Source organism: Dendrobates tinctorius, unplaced genomic scaffold, assembly GCF_039654945.1.
Source record: "Dendrobates tinctorius isolate UK_male_01 unplaced genomic scaffold, ASM3965494v1 ptg000102l, whole genome shotgun sequence".
In the NCBI taxonomy this organism is placed as follows: Eukaryota; Metazoa; Chordata; class Amphibia; order Anura; family Dendrobatidae; genus Dendrobates; species Dendrobates tinctorius.
In genome coordinates, this window is record NW_027361770.1 from 9,997,604 (window position 1) to 10,017,500 (window position 19,897).

Sequence of the window (19,897 nt, forward strand, 5' to 3'; positions counted from 1 at the left end):
GTTATGTTATGATGACTGTATTCTTGTGGTAGAATTAAGTATACGCCACGCTATATGCTACAGTCTCTGATTATGTATTCCACAGTATTTACTTATAGTTTATAAAACCCATTGGACTGCACTATGGAAGTAACTACAATGTATTAAACATTGCATAAACCTTGATTGTTTGATCTATCTTCAGCTAAACTGGGTACTTTAAAAAAATCCTTTAAGACAGGGAAAATTTACAATTGGTAATTTGAGCGCTTACCTGGCATTAATAAGGTATTGTGCTAAGCTGATGTTTGCAGGAGATCCGGTAATCGTGACTTGTCTTTCTCCATTGCCTTCTGACGCGTTGGCAATTTTGATCTGTGCGCCGGACATTTGCCTGATTTCATTGATTTTGCTGCCTTGTCGACCAATAATGCAGCCTATTAACTGAAGGCCAGAAACAGTGCGTCATTACAAGTTTTCTAACAAGTAAGAATAAACACAAATATTCATATGGGTGTATTAAGGAACATTTTTTGAATAAATAAAAATGAAGAGATAATGGCAATTTAGATACAGTTCTCTTTAAGGTGCTTAAAGGAATTGTCCAAACCTGTTTTTTTTTTTCTTTTTAACCACTGTAAATGCTGTAACATATTAAAATAAAATTTAGCAAAGCATCAGTGATTGATTGCTCAATGTGAGTGACTGTAGAATTTATGCTAAAAAACATAGGACAAGGCCAGCACGTGAATAGTTTTAACCCCTTCATGACCTTGGGATTTTCCATTTTTGCATTTTCGGTTGCTTCCCTTCTTCCCAGAGCCATAACTTTTTTATTTTTTAGTCAATATGGCCAAGTGAGGGCTTGCTTTTTGCGGAACAAGTTCTACTTTTGAACAACACCATTCATTTTACCATATAGCATTATGGAAAATGGAGAAAAAAAATCCAAGTGCGGTGAAGTTGAAAAAAAAAAATGCAATTCTACAATTTTTTTTACCATGTTCACTGAATGATAAAACTGACCAGCCATTATGATTCCCCAGGTCATTACGAGTTTGTAAATACTAAACATGTATAGGTTCTTTTTAAGTTAAGTGGTGAAAAAAAAGGTGCCAGTTTCCAAGACTCATAGCGTCTCCATTTATTGGGATCTGGGGCTGGGTGAAGGCATATTTTTTGTGCCCTGAGCTGACTTTTTCATAGACACCAATTTGGGGTAGACACAATGCTTTGATCGCCTGTTATTGCATTGTATTGCTGTGCTTCTATGACCAAAAAGAGATTTTTTATTTTTTTTTTATCGTTACATCGTTTACCAATCGGATCAATTTAGTCTATATTTTGATAGATTGGGCGTTTCTGAACACAGCGATATCAGTGATTTTTTTATTGTTTTATTTTGAATGGGGCAAAAGGGGGTGATATAAACTTTTATATTTTTCACATTTTTAAAATATTTTTTACTACTTTTTTTTTACACATTTTACTGGCTTCAATAGTCCCCTTAGGAGACTTGAAGCTTCATCATCCGATTGCTTGTGCTACACATAGCAGGGCTTGAGCCTGAAAAGATCATAGAATCATAGAATGGTAGAGTTGGAAGGAACCTCCTGGGCCATCTGGTCCAACCCCCTGCTCAAAGCAGGATTCGCTAAATCATCCCAGTCAGATGCCTGTCCAGCCTCTGTTTGAAGACTTCTATTGAAGGAGAACTCACCACCTCTCGTGGCAGCTTGTTCCACTCATTGATCGCCCTGTCAAAACGTTTTTTCTAATATCTAATCTGTGACTCCTCCCATTCAGTTTCATCCCATTGCTTCTAGTCTTTCCTTGTGCAAATGAGAATAAAGATGATCCTTCTACAGTGTGACTGCCCTTGAGGTATTTGTAGACAGCTATTAAGTCTCCTCTCAATCTTCTCTTTTGCAAGCTAAACATTCCCAAATCCTGCAACTGTTACTCATAGGACATGGTTTGCAGACTGGTCACCATTCTGGTCACTCTTCTCTGAACTTGCTCCAGATTGTTGATGTCTTTTTAAAAATGTGGTGCCCAACACTGGACACAGTATTCCAGATGAGGTCTGACCCGAGACTGCATCAAACAAAGGTAGATGACCTATGACGTACCTATATGTCCTAGGTCGTAATGGGGTTATATTAATCTGCAGGCACATATACACTGTGGTCAATATACAGACACTTTTACAAACACTACCCAATATCACTCTGCAATTAATGAACACATGAATTACACCATCTACACTGATTAAATTCTAAAGGAATGCTGGCCTTGTCCTATGTTTTTCTGTATTGTGGATTGGGGAGTGTGGAAACCTCCTGGGCAGTGCACCCTTATTGACCCATCTTGCTTTTTTTAATTAGCAAATGGAAAAAGAGGGATGATTTGAATTCATATTTTGTGGATATGTTTTTAAAGGTTTTTGAGAATTATTTAAAAGATATTTTTTTAAATCCAGTATCAATCAGGGGTACATTACATGTCAATACTTTGGTATTGCAGTGTATTGTCATGTGGGATTTTCCCCTACCTACCACAATGTTCGCTACCAACTAAAAAAATTTAACAAAACCTCACAGAATTGTTCCCTCATTGCTCCCATTTTAAGAATGCCTGAGTGACTGTGACAAATAGGTCACTTGGACGCCAGTCAATCACATGCCATCCTTTAGATGCCAAAAAGTATAAAGGCATGGGATTAGGTAGCATTGGGACAGTATTGGTGAAGGATCGGTAAGGTGAATAATGTTTATTTCATTCTGGGGGGTCTCATACATTGATTGCAGGTGGACAACCCCTGCTTGACTATGATGTATGAACATAGCTGATGGAGGCCTTCACTTGACTGTCCTAACAACCCATGAGCACTTCTCACGCAAGGAAAATGTGAAGACATAGGCTGGACCCACAGCTGAGTATAACATGGAGAGCTAGACAAAATAATCCCTAAGTTGGTATTTAACAGTGTGATAGCTATGCTTTCAGCATAAATTACAATTTCAATATAATAAATTAGCTTAGAAATTTACAGATAACATGTATTTTTGTTATACCCCCAAAAAATTTTGCTTGTCAGTAAAAATATATATTTAGCCTACTACTAAATTTTGTCTTTTCTTTCCGTAATGCACATGAGAGCTATGCTAATGTCATTGATTCTTATGTAAACTTTAAATGATAATGCCCACTATTGTCTGAAACTAATTCAGTCTTGAAAAAGTCTTGCAGGACCCTGAAGAAAGTGCAGTGCATAATTACTAGGTAATTAATAACAGGGGCAGGAAGTATTAATATACTGTATCCATTATGCACATTGTTGCTACTAGAACCAGTAATTATGCTGAAATCTCTGAAAAACCATGTGTGAATGTCAATGAAGACAATAAGTGCCGCAATTAAAATCAGTGGTAGATTGTATTTTAAATAAATTATTTAAAACAATCAAGTATACTATGATTCTCACAAACCAATTTTCGTATTTTGCAGGGCACGGAATTCATCTTGCTGAAGTAATTCAAAGTTTGTGAATTTTATATATCTTTTAAAAAGATTGGGTTGTCCACTATTTGACCAACCCTTTGTAAATGCTGTATTTCTCCATGTAAAATTAACAGAAAAGGTACCATCCCCTGCGTCAGCGCTGTACCAGTAATGTTGGCATTATTATGCCATATAAGCACTGCAGCCAATCAGGGGCCACTAATGGGCTGCAGCGTTCACACTTGCCTTGGATGAAATGCAAACATCTGAGGGAGGTGTGTGTTCTGCAGCCCATTGGTGACTGCTGATAGGCTGCAGCGCTAAGGACGGTTTCACATTTGCGTATGGAGGAGCTGCGGAGGGCTGCGGACTTCCTCTGAGAAGCTCCGCCCATGGCCGCACCTCCTCCAGTCAGCTCTGCCTCCGTCGGCATGTGGCCTGCGTACCCTATCTTTAGCATTAGGTACGCAGGCCGTGCCGATGTATGTGGATGCCTCCGCATGCGTCGTTTTGACGGTGCAGTGACCGCACCAAAATGCAACACATTGCGTTCGGAGCAGGTCGCCGCACTGTCAAAATGATGCATGCGGAGGCATCCGCATACATCGGCATGGCCTGCGTGCCTAATGCTAAAGATAGGGTATGCAGGCCGCATGCCGACAGAGGCGGAGCTGACTGGAGGAGGTGCAGCCGTGGGCAGAGCTTCACGGAGGAAGTCCGCAGCCCTCCACAGCTCCTCCATACGCAAATGTGAAACCGGCCTAATGTAGCATAATAATTGCACCCAAGGGCCAGGTATGGTACTGATCCAGGAGGGGAGTATCTTATTTTTTATTTTACCCAAGCTAATACAGCATTTAAGAATGAGTTGTCTCTAAGTAGTGGGTTACCCCATTAAATGCTATACTTTTTTGTCTCAAAATTGCTAACTGTACTGTAAATCATATGTTTAATATCTGGGGTTGAAACATCTAAATATTATAAACCAAATATTCAAATAGCACATAATAGATAGATGAGGTTAGGAACAAAAAATAGTAAAGTTCCCCCCCATAATTGGTGGAGTAATCCTATAACATGCAAACCCAGACAGAAAAATGGAGTAGATATGAATAGCCTCCAATTAGGATAAAATCATAATTTTATTAGAACATCTAGAACAATTACATAACTTTTTGGTGATTCATGGCTACTCCATTTTTCTGTCTGGGTTTGCATTTAAATATTAGAGTATAACAATATTATTTTATTTAAACAACCTATGTTTTATTTTAGGCATTTTATTTTAACCATTTTTTTATAAATCATATTGAAAAACTACAGATATATTTTTCTACAAGGGAAAACTGCTAACATTTTTATAATTTGAAATATGAAGGCAATATTTAGACCATATCTACTTTGATGCTGACCTATTTTACAACTTACTTATCAATCCCCTGCGCTAGACACTGAGCCAAAGTGAGGAGTAAAAGCAGAACGCTCAATAGCATTATACAGAACGGCTGCAGATCACAAAATGAGGGGATGGGTGTTTGACTACTGCAGTTTCCACAACAGCAGTTTCCAGTAGGGAGATTCATCGTGTAACTGAAAAGCACACAAGGAACTATGCAGTTGCAGGCATTAGAATTCTAAAAATGACAAAGTTATCAAAGAAAGCACATGTACAGTACTTATACATTGATAAACCGTATATACTCGAGTATAAGCCCAGGCACCTACTTTTGCCACGGAAAACTGGGTAAGCTTATTGATTCGAGTATGAGCCGGGTATTCATTGTCCCCTCATCCCTGTCCTGGTATGCATGGCTCCCCTGTCCCTGTCATTGTATGCATGGCTCCCTGTCCAGTCCATGTATGCATTGCTCCCCCGTCCCTGTCATTGTATGCATGCCTCCCCGTCCCGTCCCTGTTTGCATGGCTGCATGGCACCCCATCCCTTCCCTGTATGCATGGCTCCTTAGTCCATCCCTGTATGCATGGCTCCTTATCCCCTATCCCTGTTTGCATGTTTCCTATTGAAAAAAAGACAAACAAACATCCTACTCACCTACCTGTGCACCTTGGGTGCTGGCACTGCATCTCATTTCCGGATGCCGACATCTGCAGATCTTCTTGCCAAGCGGTCACGTGGCCCTGCTCATCAAAGTAATGAATATGCACTCCGCACGTATGGGAGTGGTGAGCATTGCATATAGACTACCTTAATGAGCAGGGCCACGTGACCGCTCGGCAGGAAGAGCTGCAAGCGCCGGCAGCTGGAACGAGATGCAGTGCCAGCACCCAGGGCGCGCAGGTAGGTGAGTATGATGTCTGTGTGCTGGAAGTCAGCGTCTGCAGCTGCCACTGTGCGCTATTACAGCAGCGGCACAGGCTTTAGCCACAGCCACCGGCTCCTGCCTCTGTGACCTGCCGCTTCCCCTCCCCGCCGGCTTTCTGGAATAATAACTTGTGTATAAGCCAAGGGGGGTGTTTTTAGAACAAAAAATGTGCTGAAAAACTCGGCTTATACACGAGTCACTATATTATACTGAGAAAAAAAACAGACAAAAAGTAAGCCCCCTTCAAAACCGATGATTCTTCTGGATTGTATGTTGTCGGGAATGGAATACAGGAATCTGGTCAAGTGAAGACAAATATGTGTTCATTGGGAAATGCAATAAGTTTCTGCACCTTTATTTGGGATCTTCATTGGATACATAATAAATGACACTATATATACAGTATATACAGTGGGGGAAATAATTATTTGATACCTTGCTGATTTTGTAAGTTTGCCCACTGACAAAGACATGAACAGTCTATAATTTTAAGAGTAGGTTAATTTTAACATTGAGAGATAGAATATCAAAAATAAAATCCAGAAAATCACATTGTATAAATTTATTTGCAATTTGCAGTGAGAAATAAGTATTTGATCCCCTACCAACCACTAAGAGTTCTGGCTTCTACAGACCAGTCAGACGCTCCTAATCATCTTGTTACCTGCATTAAAGACAGCTGTCTTACATAGTCACCTTTACAAAAGACTCCTGTCCACAGACTCAATTAATCAGTCAGACTCTCACCTCTACAACATGGGCAAGACCAAAGAGTTTTATAAGGATGTCAGGGACAAGATCATAGACCTGCACAAAGCTGGAATGGTGTTATGATGAGTCACAGAAGGAGGAAAAAACAAAACACCAGCTAAGTCCAGAAAAACCAGAGAGGTTGGCAGCTATCGGATTGCAGACCCCTGAACCTATCCACAACAACTAGTAGTAGCCGTGGGGGGTTCCTACGGTGCCCTAGACCCCTCGATCACAGCCGGAGAACTACATAGCCTAAAGACAGAAAGGGGAAAAACTAAACTGCCCCAGAGCAGACCGCAAAGCAATAGGCAGCCCCCAACATATAATGACGGTGAAGCAAGATGAAAACACTAACACAGATAGAAAGATAGGTTGAGCAAATGATGGGGCCCAAGCTAACTACATAGGACAGGATAGGAAAGCTGCTGTCTGCCATCCGCAAAAACCCTATCAAAATGAGCCAACCGACTGATAGGAAAAACAGGCCCTGAAGTCGCTAGGCTTCAAAAGACTATATCAGCACTCAGGTATATTCTGAAGACAGAGCAAAAGATCAACAGATCAGAGACAAAAATGGAATTCAGCTCACCCCCGGCCGGGGATGGCAGAACTCCCAAAAACAAGGCAAAACAAAAACAAAACTGAAGAGTACAAAGCAGAGCAGAAAAACTTAGCTTTGAGACGCAGGAATCAGACTGGTCTCCAAGAATCCAGCAGGAAAATCACCAGCCAGGAAGAAGGGCGTCGGCAGCCTTATATCCAGTCCTCAATTCCAGCCACCCAGTCATCATCTATCTGCCCAGGTGTTTGGTAATCAGTCTCACTACCTTCCTTCACTAGAGGAGGGAGTTCATCAGACCTCAATGGTGAAGGGAAAAATGAACTCACAACAGAATGGGCTACAAAACTATAAGAAAGACGCTGGGTGAGAAGGAGACAACTGTTGGCACAATAGTAAGAAAAGGGAAGAAATGCAAAATGACTGTCAATCAACATCGATCTGGGGCACCATGCAAAATCTCACTCTGTGAGGTATTCTTGATCATGAGGAAGGTGAGAGATCAGACTAAAACTACACGGGGGAACTTGTTTATGATCTCAAGGCAGCTGGAACCAAAGTCACCAAGAAAACCATTGGTAACACATTACGCCGTAAAGGTTTAAAATCCTGCAGTGTCGGCAAGATCCCCCTGCTCAAGAAGGCACATGTGCAGGGCCGTCTGAAGCTTGCCAATGAACACCTGGATGATTCTGTTGGTGATTGGGAGAATGTGCTGTGGTCAGATGAGACAAATATTGAGCTCTTGGGAATTAACTCAACTCGCCGTATTTGGAGGAAGAGAAATGCTAACTATGACCCAAAGAAAACTGTACTCACTGTCAAGCATGGAGTTGGAAACATTATGTTTTGGGGGTATTTCTATGCTAAGTTCACAGGACTACTTCACCGCGCATCAATGGGAGAATGGATGGAACCATGTAACGTAAAATCCTGAGTGACAACCATCTTCCCTCCGTCAGGACGTTAAAAATGGGTTGTGGCTGGGTCTTCCAGCAAGACAATCACCCAAAACATACAGCCAAAGCAACAAAGGAGTGGCTCAAAAAGCACATAAAGGTCATGGAGTGGCTTAGCCTGTCTCCAGACCTTAATCTCATAGAAAACTTATGGATGGAGTTGAAGTTTCAAGTTGCCAAGCGACAGCCACAAAATCTTAATGATTTAGAGATGACCTACAAAGAGGATGTTATGCGTTGGGATTTTCCCTCTGCACAGGATGGATCCCAAGCCTTGTCTGGCCCTGCAGTCTCCCATTCTGGTCCTGCTGCTGTGACTGCTGCTCAGTACAGGCGTCAGTCCAAGTGTCTTGCTCAGGTTCATGCCATGTGTTTGGTTACTGCTGACCCTCCAGCTAAGCCTTTAGTAACCAGTGGCATACAGGTGCAGCCTTGAGCTCTGGAGGCCAAGTCCAGAGATCACCTTACTGAGCATGTCTGTGATGTGGTGTCTTCCTATTGGAGGTCGGACATCAGCTGCTCTGGTGATGTGGCAGCTCCGGATTGGTCCACCGGCAAGGTCCTGTCTGTATGGACATGAGCCTGGTGTATAAAAGGTTCTCAGAGGCGCATGCCGGTGTGCTAGTATCATTTAAGGTTGGCGTGTGTGAGTGGATACCCTACCAATCTGTATGCACATGTGTGTGTTTAGTTACCTCCTGAATTTTATTAGTTAGGGCTTTTTTTACCCGCTTGGCTTAGCATCTGTTACCCACGTGTGTGGTTAGCACAGTGAACGTACAGGGCTAGATCCAACCAAAGAGCTCTGCTCCCCTGTCTACAGAGTTTGTAGTTAACGTCAGTTTTTTGTATTTTTCTTGTGACTCAGCATCTGTTTCGGCCACGTATGCGATAGGCACAGATCAGTTACAGAGAGAGCGCAACCCTTTAGTTCTACCTATGTGTGAAGCTAACAGAGCTGCGTATTGTGCGTTCTGTTCATACTGCGTCGAGTTAACACAGTCTTATTAAGGAGTTCACTCGCTGTCTTTAGTTCGTCATTGTTCACATTAGCAGCAGTTTTACAGTGGGCCACTGTTCTTTGCACTACACTGCGCACAAGACTATCCTATGGACAATGCAAACTCTAGTGGAGCTGGGCTGTAAAATAAAAGATAGTTCACACTCTGAGACTCTTTACACTTGTAATATACAATCAGTCTGGAGTCTTCACACTGAAATATTGGTAACGAGCTAAAGTGTCTGGATGTCGGACCAATTGTCATTCCAATTTTCCTTTTGTAATTAAAAGGTTAGTGAGTGACTTTGATGGACTGTTTGTGCTTACCATTGGCAGCACTAATCCAGGGATCGTATAACACATGACTTTGTTATTGGATAACTGTCCATCTTGATATGATGGACACAGTTTGCATATTGCATGCATGTAGGAACAATGGCGAAAATAAAAAAAATAGAACTAGGCCCGATGCTATTGCATCGTGAGTGTGGTGAAATTAATATCCAGCGGCGGGCGGTTCAGCCAATGAGCGGTGTCGTGCGGGATTTGAATCCCCCACCAATTAGCGGCGCGGGATTAAAATCCCCCGCCCCGCCGGCTGAGCCAATGAGCGGTGCCGCATGGGATTTGAATGCATGCATGGCCCTCTCACCCCCCCCTATCCTAGTATGCATGGTCCTCTTACCACCCTTTGCTGGTATGCATGGTCCTCTCACCCCCCTATCATAGTATGCATGGCCCTCTCACCCCACCCCCCTATCCTGGTATGCATGGTCCTCTCACCCCTTTATCCTGGTATGCATGGTCCCCTCACCCCCCTATCCTGGTATGCATGGTCCTTTCACCCCCTATCCTGGTGTGCATGGTCCTCTCCCCCCTCTATCCTGGTAGGCATGGCGCTCTCACATCCCTATCCTGGTATGCATAGTCCTCTCACCCCCCAATCCTGGTATGCATGGTCTTATCACCCTCAATCCTGGTATGCATGGTCCCCTCACCCCCCAATCCTGGTATGCATGGTCCCCTCACACACGTATCCTGGTATGCATGGTCCCCTCACCCCCCAATCCTGATATGCATGGTCCCCCCTCATCCCTATCCTGGTATGCATGGTCCCCTCAGCCCCCAATCCTGGTATGCATGGTCCTCTCACCCCCCTATCCTAGTATGCATGGTCCCCTCACCCCCTATCCTGATATGCATGGTCCTCTCACCCCCTTATCCTGATATGCATGGTCCTCTCACCCCCATATCCTGATCTGCATGGTCCCCTCACCCCCTATCCTGATATGCTTGGTCCCCCTCACCCCCTATCCTGGTATGCATTGTCCTCTCACCCCCTATCCTGGTATGCATTGTCCTCTCACCCCCAATCCTGATATGCATGGTCCTCTCAACCCCAATCCTGATATGCATGGTCCCCTCACTCCCTATCCTGGTATGCATGCTACCTCTCAGCCCCCTATCCTGATATGTATGGTCCTCTCACCCCTATTAAACTGCACACATACAAAAAAAAAATTTATACTCACCTTTCTTCCCTGTGCTCCAGCGCTGTCCCGTTCTGCCGGAGGCCGGGGGAGAAGCGCCGGAGTACGCGCATGCCCATACCGCGCTGTCCGGCACCATATTGCTGAAGGCACACTGCAAATGTGTCTTCAGTAAAATGGCGCCTGATAGTGCTATGTGCATGTGCGATTCCGACACCGTACTCCTGCCCCAGTCTCCGGTGAGAAGAGAAGCGCCGCGGCAATGCTCCTCCCGGTCAGGTAAGTATGTTAATAAGTAATCCCCGCCCCACCGGCTGAGTCCACGCCAAGCCTCAGCCGGCGAGCAGCTCCGCCAATGAGCAGAGCAGCACGGCATTGGCGGGGATTTGAATCCTGTGCCGCTCGGCAGGGGATTCAAATCCCATGCGGCAACGCTCATTGGCTCAGCCGGTGGTGCGGGGAGTGTTAATACCGGCCGCGATATCAGAAAACTCATAACTTGGGTGTTCCAATATGGCGGTCGGCATAGTTCCAGCCGCGGTGGATTGTGGGATAGCGATACAATCGCCGGAAGCTGTGACAGAGCCGATTGGCAATTATATATTAGATATGTCAACCTAACTGTTTAAAGTCTTCCTCTGGCAAATAATATTTGATCTTACATCATTGCATCATCACACTCCCTGATGAAGCGCAGGTGAAACGGCATTGTAGTAGTGTGAGGGGGTTGTGGTATGTTCCTATTCATTTGTGATGACATTCTTATGGGTATCATTCATTATAATTGTTATTATTGTGATCTAGTTTATGCTATATAGAATATAACCTATGTCCTCTAGCATCTATCTTGCTTTATTTATTATATAATCTATACCTCCTAGCATTTAGCCATTGCTATTTTCAATACAAATGATTTTTCTTTGCATTCTGCCATTTATGTGCACTTTGTAAATATCATATTTTATACAGTTGTGCTCAAAAGTTTACATACCCCAGGAGAATTTTTGCTTTCTTGTCCTTTTTCAGAGAATATGAAAGATAGCACCAAATCTATTTCTCCACTCATGGTTAGTGGTTGGGTGAAGTCATTTATAACCAAACTACTGTGGCTTGTCTCTGGGCTATTTTGTGTATTGTAGATGAGTTACTTTGTGGCATCTGTGCAGTAAAGACTTTCTTTTGTCGACTTGACCATACAGCCCATTTTTCTTCATATGCTTCCTTATTGTGCATCTTGGAACAGCCACACCGCTAGTTTTCAGACAGTCCAGTATTTCAGCTGATGTTATTTCTGAGTTTTTCTTTGCATCCCGAACAATTTTTCTGGCAGTTGTGAACAAAATCTTTGTTGACGGTGGTTTTGTTTTTACAGAGCCCCTGATTTTCCATTTGTTAATCGTAGTTTGAACTCTGCTGACTGCCATTATCAATTCCTTGGATATATTTTGTATCCCTTTCCTGTTTTATACAGTTCAACTACCTTTTCCCGTAGATCGGTTGACAATTTTTTTGCTTTCCCCATGAATCACAATCCAGAAAAGTCAGAGGCTGGATGAAAGATGCAAGAATCTTTCTGGATCTCAGAAACTCACTCAGCTTTTGTGCACACACACTGATTACAAGCAAACAGGTCACAGATTAGGATGTTACCTTTAGTAGCCATTCAATCCCATTTGTGTCAACTTCTGTGCATGGTATCAGGGCAAAATCACCAGGGTATGTAAACTTTTGATCATGGTCATTTGGACGTTCTGGGTTGTCATTATGATTTAAAAAGATAAAACACATTAGTTTGACAATAAATGGCTTCACCCAACCACTAATCATGAGTGGAGAAAAAGTTTTGGTGTTATCACTCATATTCTCTGAAAAAAGGACAAGAAAGCAAAAATTCTGCTGGGGTATTTAAACTTTTGAGCACAACTGTATCTTGTCACTGAACATTTGTATGAATATCTTGTATCATTATATTTTTTCTATGATATTACTGTGTATGATGGGCTGGCTATCTGAAGTGTTATCTTGCTATGGAGGATATATAACTGTAATAAGATTTTCTGAGTATATTATCAGCCTAATTATTTTTGGACATATCCTTCCCCTCATGAGCTGGTTTTCATATTTTTTTTTATATCTCCTTGTTTTATTGTTTTTATATGTAATTCATGTATCTACGGTAATCAAGTAGATATTCTGTATACATTTTTTTGCCTGGTTTGAATACCTCCTTTTGGGTTTCTCACACTTTGTAGTGCATGCATATAGGAATAATGGCCAATATGAAGAAAATACATCAACCTGATGGATTCAAGTGTTCCTCCTGCAAATCAAATTTGATCTAGAATCTGTCTTAAGCCTGTTTCACACTTCAGTTTTTTTGCATCAGTCAAAATCCGCCAATTTCGGAAAAAAACGGATCCGCCAAAAAATGGGCGGATCCGTTTTTTCCCCCATAGACTTACATTAGTGGCGGATCTTGACTGACGGTCGTCCGTTTTTTGACGGATCCGCCAAAATTTTACCCTCTCCCGGGCGGATGAGACGGACTCTGCAACGTTCTTTTTGTTGACGGTCCTCTATTTTTAACTGCGCATGCCTGGAAGCTCTCTCTCTCCTCTCTTTCCTTTGCCGGATCCGTCAAAACAACGGTCCAGTGGCACATGTTACTGTAAAAATGGAGACGGATCCTTTTTCCGCCATTTTCACGGATTACAACTGATCTGATAAACGTAAGTGTGAAATAGGCCTTAGATGTAATGTTTTCATATGTTCAGATGACATGTCTTAGCGTGACACTTACATCATTTGGAATCGTGAGTTCGTGAGAACTGGTTGGGGACGTAGCATCCAGTCCTGTTTAAATAAGAAAAACAAGTAAAAAATGTCATAGGCAAAACGCAGCTCTAAACAAGTTACACCATATGCATACATTACTCGTCTTTGATGTAAAGGAAAATGATACAGTCAAACTGCAGCAAAGAAAAGTACAGAACTTACAGCAACATGGAAATGGTTATCAAAAGGGAACCGTAAAATAGTTTGCTTAGCGTTGGTTTAATGATGAGCAATAGTAATCCTATAGCCCAATACTATATGTTACAGGATGAATGTTAGATAGCATAACATGGAACTAAATTGAATGTCAGAAGAATACACTTAGGTGAAGCTAGAAATTGCCCTTTCTATCTGCCTGTTTTTCATGACAAACGCTGCCGTATAGAAATAAAAACAGAAAAAAAATATTATTTGATATAGCTAAATGAAAAATAGTGGGATTCAGGAAGGATAACAAGGAAGACAAGTGGTATTTAAATAAATAGGGTTAGTGGTGCCTGCGAAACCTTGGGGAGGAAGGCTTATTGGAAGGAGGAATAGAATATACTGTAAGTTGCATACATTTGTTTTAAATGGGAGTGAAGACAAGGAGAAGGGAGAGACGAGGTGTCCGGGAAAGGCTTACACTAACAAGATGCAATATATTATTAAATCAGGAAAATGGTTAAGGAGCAGAGCAATAGCAACAAGGTAAAGGACTGGAGAAGACGAAGCAAGAAAAGATCACATAGATAGCACACATATATTTTATCATGTACAATTAGATGCCAAAGAGAGCTACATATTCACTGATTTTGAGTGATTATGGATGGCTGCATGCTGCTTCCATTGTATTATTCCATTACATGTAATAGGGCAGATCTATGTTGTATGTATGCAGTTGTGCATCACTGGTTACACTTCTACTCTGTACATGATAAACGTACATTTCTGAACATTACCTCTCAAGCATGTGTCCGGTGCAAAACTGCTGAAGAGTTTAAGTAAGTATTTCTCTATAAGGCAGCTGCATCCTAAGGAGCTTCTGCTTCCATATATTTCATTCTAAGAAATCCATATTGGTTATAGTGTAAGAATGCAAGTTGTATATTTATTTCAGATCTGATATTGAATTTCCCAGTGTTTCTACGAATCTTTTACCTCCTGTAAAACATGTGCTCTATCTGACTGTACAAGTCAGATAGTCTGTAAATGCACATTACTGTACACTGGCACATGCTTGAGTATGTTAGTTTATATCCTAGACATTACAATTAAAGGGGTTATCTCATGTTTATAAAGGGTTAAAATTGCCAAGTGATTGTAAAAGCAAGCACATTTGCAATTTATTTCTGTTAATAATTCTCTCCATTCTCAAGAAGAGAGGAATTTGTAATTTCATAGTTTACATCTCTTTGCCTACGTTACCGGTTTTCTCCAAAAAGAAGCCCGTGGCTGCAAGCTGTTTACTACACGGCTTGCAAGCGCTGCTCTGAAGCCCACCAAATTCCTAGATTTGGCCAGTATTAAGGCCCCTTTGCTTCTCTGATGATGCACAGGCTGGGTCTGCCAGCAGTACCCGAGAGCGCACAATTCTGGCCAGTGACACAGCCATGTCGCTGGCCCGAAGTATCAATCTTCAGTGGCACACCGCCCACAGCAAGCAGGAAGCAGTGAGCGCCAGAAGAACAAACAGTAGATAACCCCTTTAAGTATACTTAGTTGACATTAATGGTATAAAATAAGGAAGCAAGGCAGATTACATTAAGAAAGGTAAATAAAGCGCAAAAACACAACAAGGTGCATTATGAGAAGAAAGTAAAAGGGTATTTTGGTCACTGACTGCATTTAATAGACAAAATGATGTCATGACCATGGAAACAAAGGTGTTAAGAAGTAGGATATTCTCAGGGGGTCATGGGTACGTACCAGGGAAACCAGGGGTGGTCTGCCCAAGGGGAGTAAAAGGGGTATGCTGCATAGCCAACTGGTGAAGCTTGGTCAACTGCAGGGCAGGATGGGAAATTAGAACTAACCAATCAAATGTAATTATATCAGAATACAGAAAACCATCTATTGTTTAAAAAAAAACAAACAAATTTATTAAAAAAAAAGAAAACAGAAAGAGAGGTTCAATCGTTTGTTTCTAAACTACAATAAAGGTACAATAATTAGAAATTACATATTTATTGTTAAATTAACATACAGAATTATACTAAAAGGTGGAAGTTAAATCCATGCAAAACTAAACAAATGAAAAGAAATAGAGCTTTTACTTTGTATCTGGGCCACCATACTCTCTATGAGTGCTAGATACTTCATTTTGATCATTATTTGATATCTGATACAGGAAAGATATATACAGTGGGGCAAAAAAGTATTTAGTCAGTCAGCAATAGTGCAAGTTCCACCACTTAAAAAGATGAGAGGCGTCTGTAATTTACATCATAGGTAGACCTCAACTATGGGAGACAAACTGAGAAAAAAAAATCCAGAAAATCACATTGTCTGGTTTTTTTTCATTTTATTTGCATATTATGGTGGAAAATAAGTATTTGGTCAGAAACAAGCAATCAAGATTTCTGGCTCTCACAGACCTGTAACTTCTTCTTTAAGAGTCTCCTCTTTCCTCCACTCATTACCTGTAGTAATGGCACCTGTTTAAACTTGTTATCAGTATAAAAAGACACCTGTGCACACCCTCAAACAGTCTGACTCCAAACTCCACTATGGTGAAGACCAAATAGCTGTCAAAGGACACCAGATACATAATTGTAGCCCTGCACCAGGCTGGGAAGACTGAATCTGCAATAGCCAACCAGCTTGGAGTGAAGAAATCAACTGTGGGAGCAATAATTAGAAAATGGAAGACATACAAGACCACTGATAATCTCCCTCGATCTGGTGCTCCACGCAAAATCCCACCCCGTGGGGTCAGAATGATCACAAGAACGGTGAGCAAAAATCCCAGAACCACGCGGGGGGACCTAGTGAATGAACTTCACTGAGCTGGGACCAATGTAACAAGGCCTACCATAAGTAACACACTACGCCACCATGGACTCAGATCCTGCAGTGCCAGACGTGTCCCAATGCTTAAGCCTGTACATGTCCGGGCCCATCTGAAGTTTGCTAGAGAGCATTTGGATGATCCAGAGGAGTTTTGGGAGAATGTCCTATGGTCTGATGAAACCAAACTGGAACTGTTTGGTAGAAACACAACTTGTCGTGTTTGGAGGAAAAAGAATACTGAGTTGCATCCATCAAATACCATACCTACTGTAAAGCATGGTGGTGGAAACATCATGCTTTGGGGCTGTTTCTCTGCAAAGGGGCCAGGACGACTGATCCGGGTACATGAAAGAATGAATGGGGCCATGTATCGTGAGATTTTGAGTGCAAACCTCCTTCCATCAGCAAGGGCATCGAATATGAAACGTGGCTGGGTCTTTCAACATGACAATGATCCAAAGCACACCGCCAGGGCAACGAAGGAGTGGCTTCGTAAGAAGCATTTCAAGGTCCTGGAGTGGCCTAGCCAGTCTCCAGATCTCAACCCTATAGAAAACCTTTGGAGGGAGTTGAAAGTCCGTGTTGCCAAGCGAAAAGCCAAAAACATCACTGCTCTAGAGGAGATCTGCATGGAGGAATGGGCCAACATACCAACAACAGTGTGTGGCAACCTTGTGAAGACTTACAGAAAACGTTTGACCTCTGTCATTGCCAACAAAGGATATATCACAAAGTATTGAGATGAAATTTTGTTTCTGACCAAATACTTATTTTCCACCATAATATGCAAATAAAATGAAAAAAAACCAGACAATGTGATTTTCTGGATTTTTTTTTCTCAGTTTGTCTCCCATAGTTGAGGTCTACCTATGATGTAAATTACAGACGCCTCTCATCTTTTTAAGTGGTGGAACTTGCACTATTGCTGACTGACTAAATACTTTTTTGCCCCACTGTATCTTTGTACCGTGTTAGCCAGTAGATAGAAGTAATATTTAGAATTGAGAGTCCTCAGTGGTTGATACCTTTTAATGGCTAACTGAAAAGATGGTAACAAATCGCAAGCTTTCGAGACTACTGAGGTCTCTTCATCAGGCATAGACCTGATGAAGAGTCTATGCCTGATGAAGAGACCTGAGTAGTCTTGAAAGCTTGCGATTTGTTACCATCTTTTCAGTTAGCCATTAAAAGGTGTCAACTACTGAGGACTCTCCATTCTAAATATTTTTGTATTTGATATCTGAGGTTTTGAAATAAAGTAAAAGTAAAATCTTTCCTTCAGAAAGTATTTGCTACCCAGTACAAATCAATAGGTTAAGTCTGATATTATTTACATGCGCTGGACTCACGTCTGGATGTGGAATAGCATACTGGCCCTGAATTGCAAATGCCTAGAAAAGGACAAGTAAATAAAAAGTTACACATGGAAGACTCACCACGACTAGAGGTAGTGCTACAAAGTGATTTAGTAAAGGATACTGAGACTTAACAAAATGTATATGTGAGCAGAAATAAAATGAGATGTAGGCAATACGTGTCAATAGCTATTTGCGTATAGGAAGCTCAATGATCGGGCTTGTTTAATTTAGAAAAAATATGGCTCAAAGGAGATCTCATTTACATGTACAAGTGTTGGCAATACAAAGGACTGGCACTCGACTTTTCTTTCCAAAGACTATCGGCCATTTATTACATGTGGAGTAAGGGCAATTCTGGCAGCTAAATAGGAAAGGGTTCTTTACAGTTACAGTGGTGAAACTGTGGAATGCCCAACCACAAGATGCTGTAACAGCAGGGACTATATCTGTGCTCAATAAAGAGCTAGAGGTGTTACAAATGGCATTGTGCGTATAATCTAGTAATAGATAATGTTGTATACTTGATAGAGGGAGGTTGAACTTGATGGACTTGCGTCTTTTTTCAACTGTAACTGAATCTAAAGGCCCCGTTACATGCTTCAATGTCCCAGCGATTCCACCAACGATCCGACGTGGATGGGATCGCTGGGACATAGTTAGCTGATCGCTGGTGAGCTGTCACATAGACAGACCCATCAGCCATCAGGACCAGCAAGCAAGCTGGTATCCAAGGTAAACAGCAGGTAACTAAGAGCCGCGCGGCTCTTAGATACCCGCTGTTTACATTGGAAACCAGCTCCCAGCATCGCTGATCGTTGGTCTCTCGCTGTCACATGCAGCGAAGCGTGCTGGCCAGCGGGAGACCAACGATCAAAAAATGGCCCAGGACGTAAGAGCACGATCAGCGATACCCGGCAGGGGGGCCGGTCGCTGATACATGCCACACACAGCGGTATTGCTGGCGAGATCGCTGTGGCGTCACAAAATCAGTGATCTCGCTGGCGATCTCGCTGTGTGTGACGGGGCCTTTACAATGTAAAGTCTTTTGTTTTCAAAAAATATATAAGTATACTGTATACTGAAAATGGTTACTTTCCATTGGTTTTAAATGTACCATTGGGTTTTTGTATTTATGTTTTTATTGATTTGCAAATAGTAATCTAAGGCTGGTTTCACACTTGCGTTTTTTTGCGCTGTTTTTTGCGCAAAAAAAGCATGCGTTTTTTTCCTATACTTTACATGGGTGCGCATACACATGCGTTTGTATGCGCATGCGTTTTTTTGTAGTGTGCGCTCGGGCGCACAAAATGCATCCTGTTGCATTTTTTGTGTGTCCGACTTGCCCCCAAAAGACGCATGCGCACGCAATGCGTTTTTTTCACCCAAACACCCATTATAGTCTATGGGTGCGCATACGTGCGCATGGTAATGCGCACGTATGCGAAAAAAACCGCATACGTTTTTAAAAAAAAAATGCACCCAAACCCGCAAAAAACGCACACAAACGCATGATGCATTTTTTATGTGCGTTTGCACTGCGCACGGTGCGCAGCGTAAAAAAAACGCAAGTCTGAAAGTAGCCTAATAGAGTGTCTATAAAATAAGATACAGGACACTTATTTAAAGCCTCTTATGAAGAATCTGAGAACTGAGCCAAACCTATTTTGTAATTCATGAATTATGCAAACATAACAACTATGTCAGTATCCTATTCAGTCATATTTGTAGTAAATGTTTATAAATGAGAAGGATGAGAACACAAAGTATAAATTAATTTGCAAGGTAATTAAAAATAGGGAAGACAGCATGCACAATACGTATACAACTATGGAAGCAAACAGGAGAAGTGATAGCGACACTGGAATGACAAAGCGGTTGGAGTGAACTAATCTACGTTATGCAAGCCATGTCTTATACAACATATACTCTTATACTATACCAGGAAAAAGAGAGTAAACTAACAGGTGCTGGTTGAGGTTGGGCCAGGACGGTGTGATTTCCAGCTGAGGCCAAAATGGTATCCGCTCTTACCTGGCCTCCAGCAAAAATAATAGGTCCAGAGGCAGGCTTTGGGCGATAAGGTATAGTGGCACCTTTTGGCGGAGACTGAAAAGTAGAAAAGAGAAATTCAAGTTATGTAATGAA

At 41.9% G+C, this 19,897-nt stretch overlaps 1 protein-coding gene across 6 annotated transcripts in view; it reads right to left on the reverse strand.

The window, feature by feature from the left end:
• LOC141099730 (poly(rC)-binding protein 3-like) overlaps positions 1-19,897 on the reverse strand; it is a 1,815,006-nt gene that overhangs the window by 51,521 nt on the left and 1,743,588 nt on the right. For all 6 annotated transcript variants that reach the window (XM_073587737.1, XM_073587736.1, XM_073587732.1 and 3 more), the window contains 5 exons: positions 19,715-19,858; positions 17,744-17,785; positions 15,312-15,387; positions 13,369-13,421; positions 254-423 (listed from right to left, as the gene is read on the reverse strand). In XM_073587737.1, the coding sequence (XP_073443838.1) occupies positions 254-423; positions 13,369-13,421; positions 15,312-15,387; positions 17,744-17,785; positions 19,715-19,858 (485 nt within the window). The remainder of the gene's footprint in view (positions 1-253; positions 424-13,368; positions 13,422-15,311; positions 15,388-17,743; positions 17,786-19,714; positions 19,859-19,897) is intronic.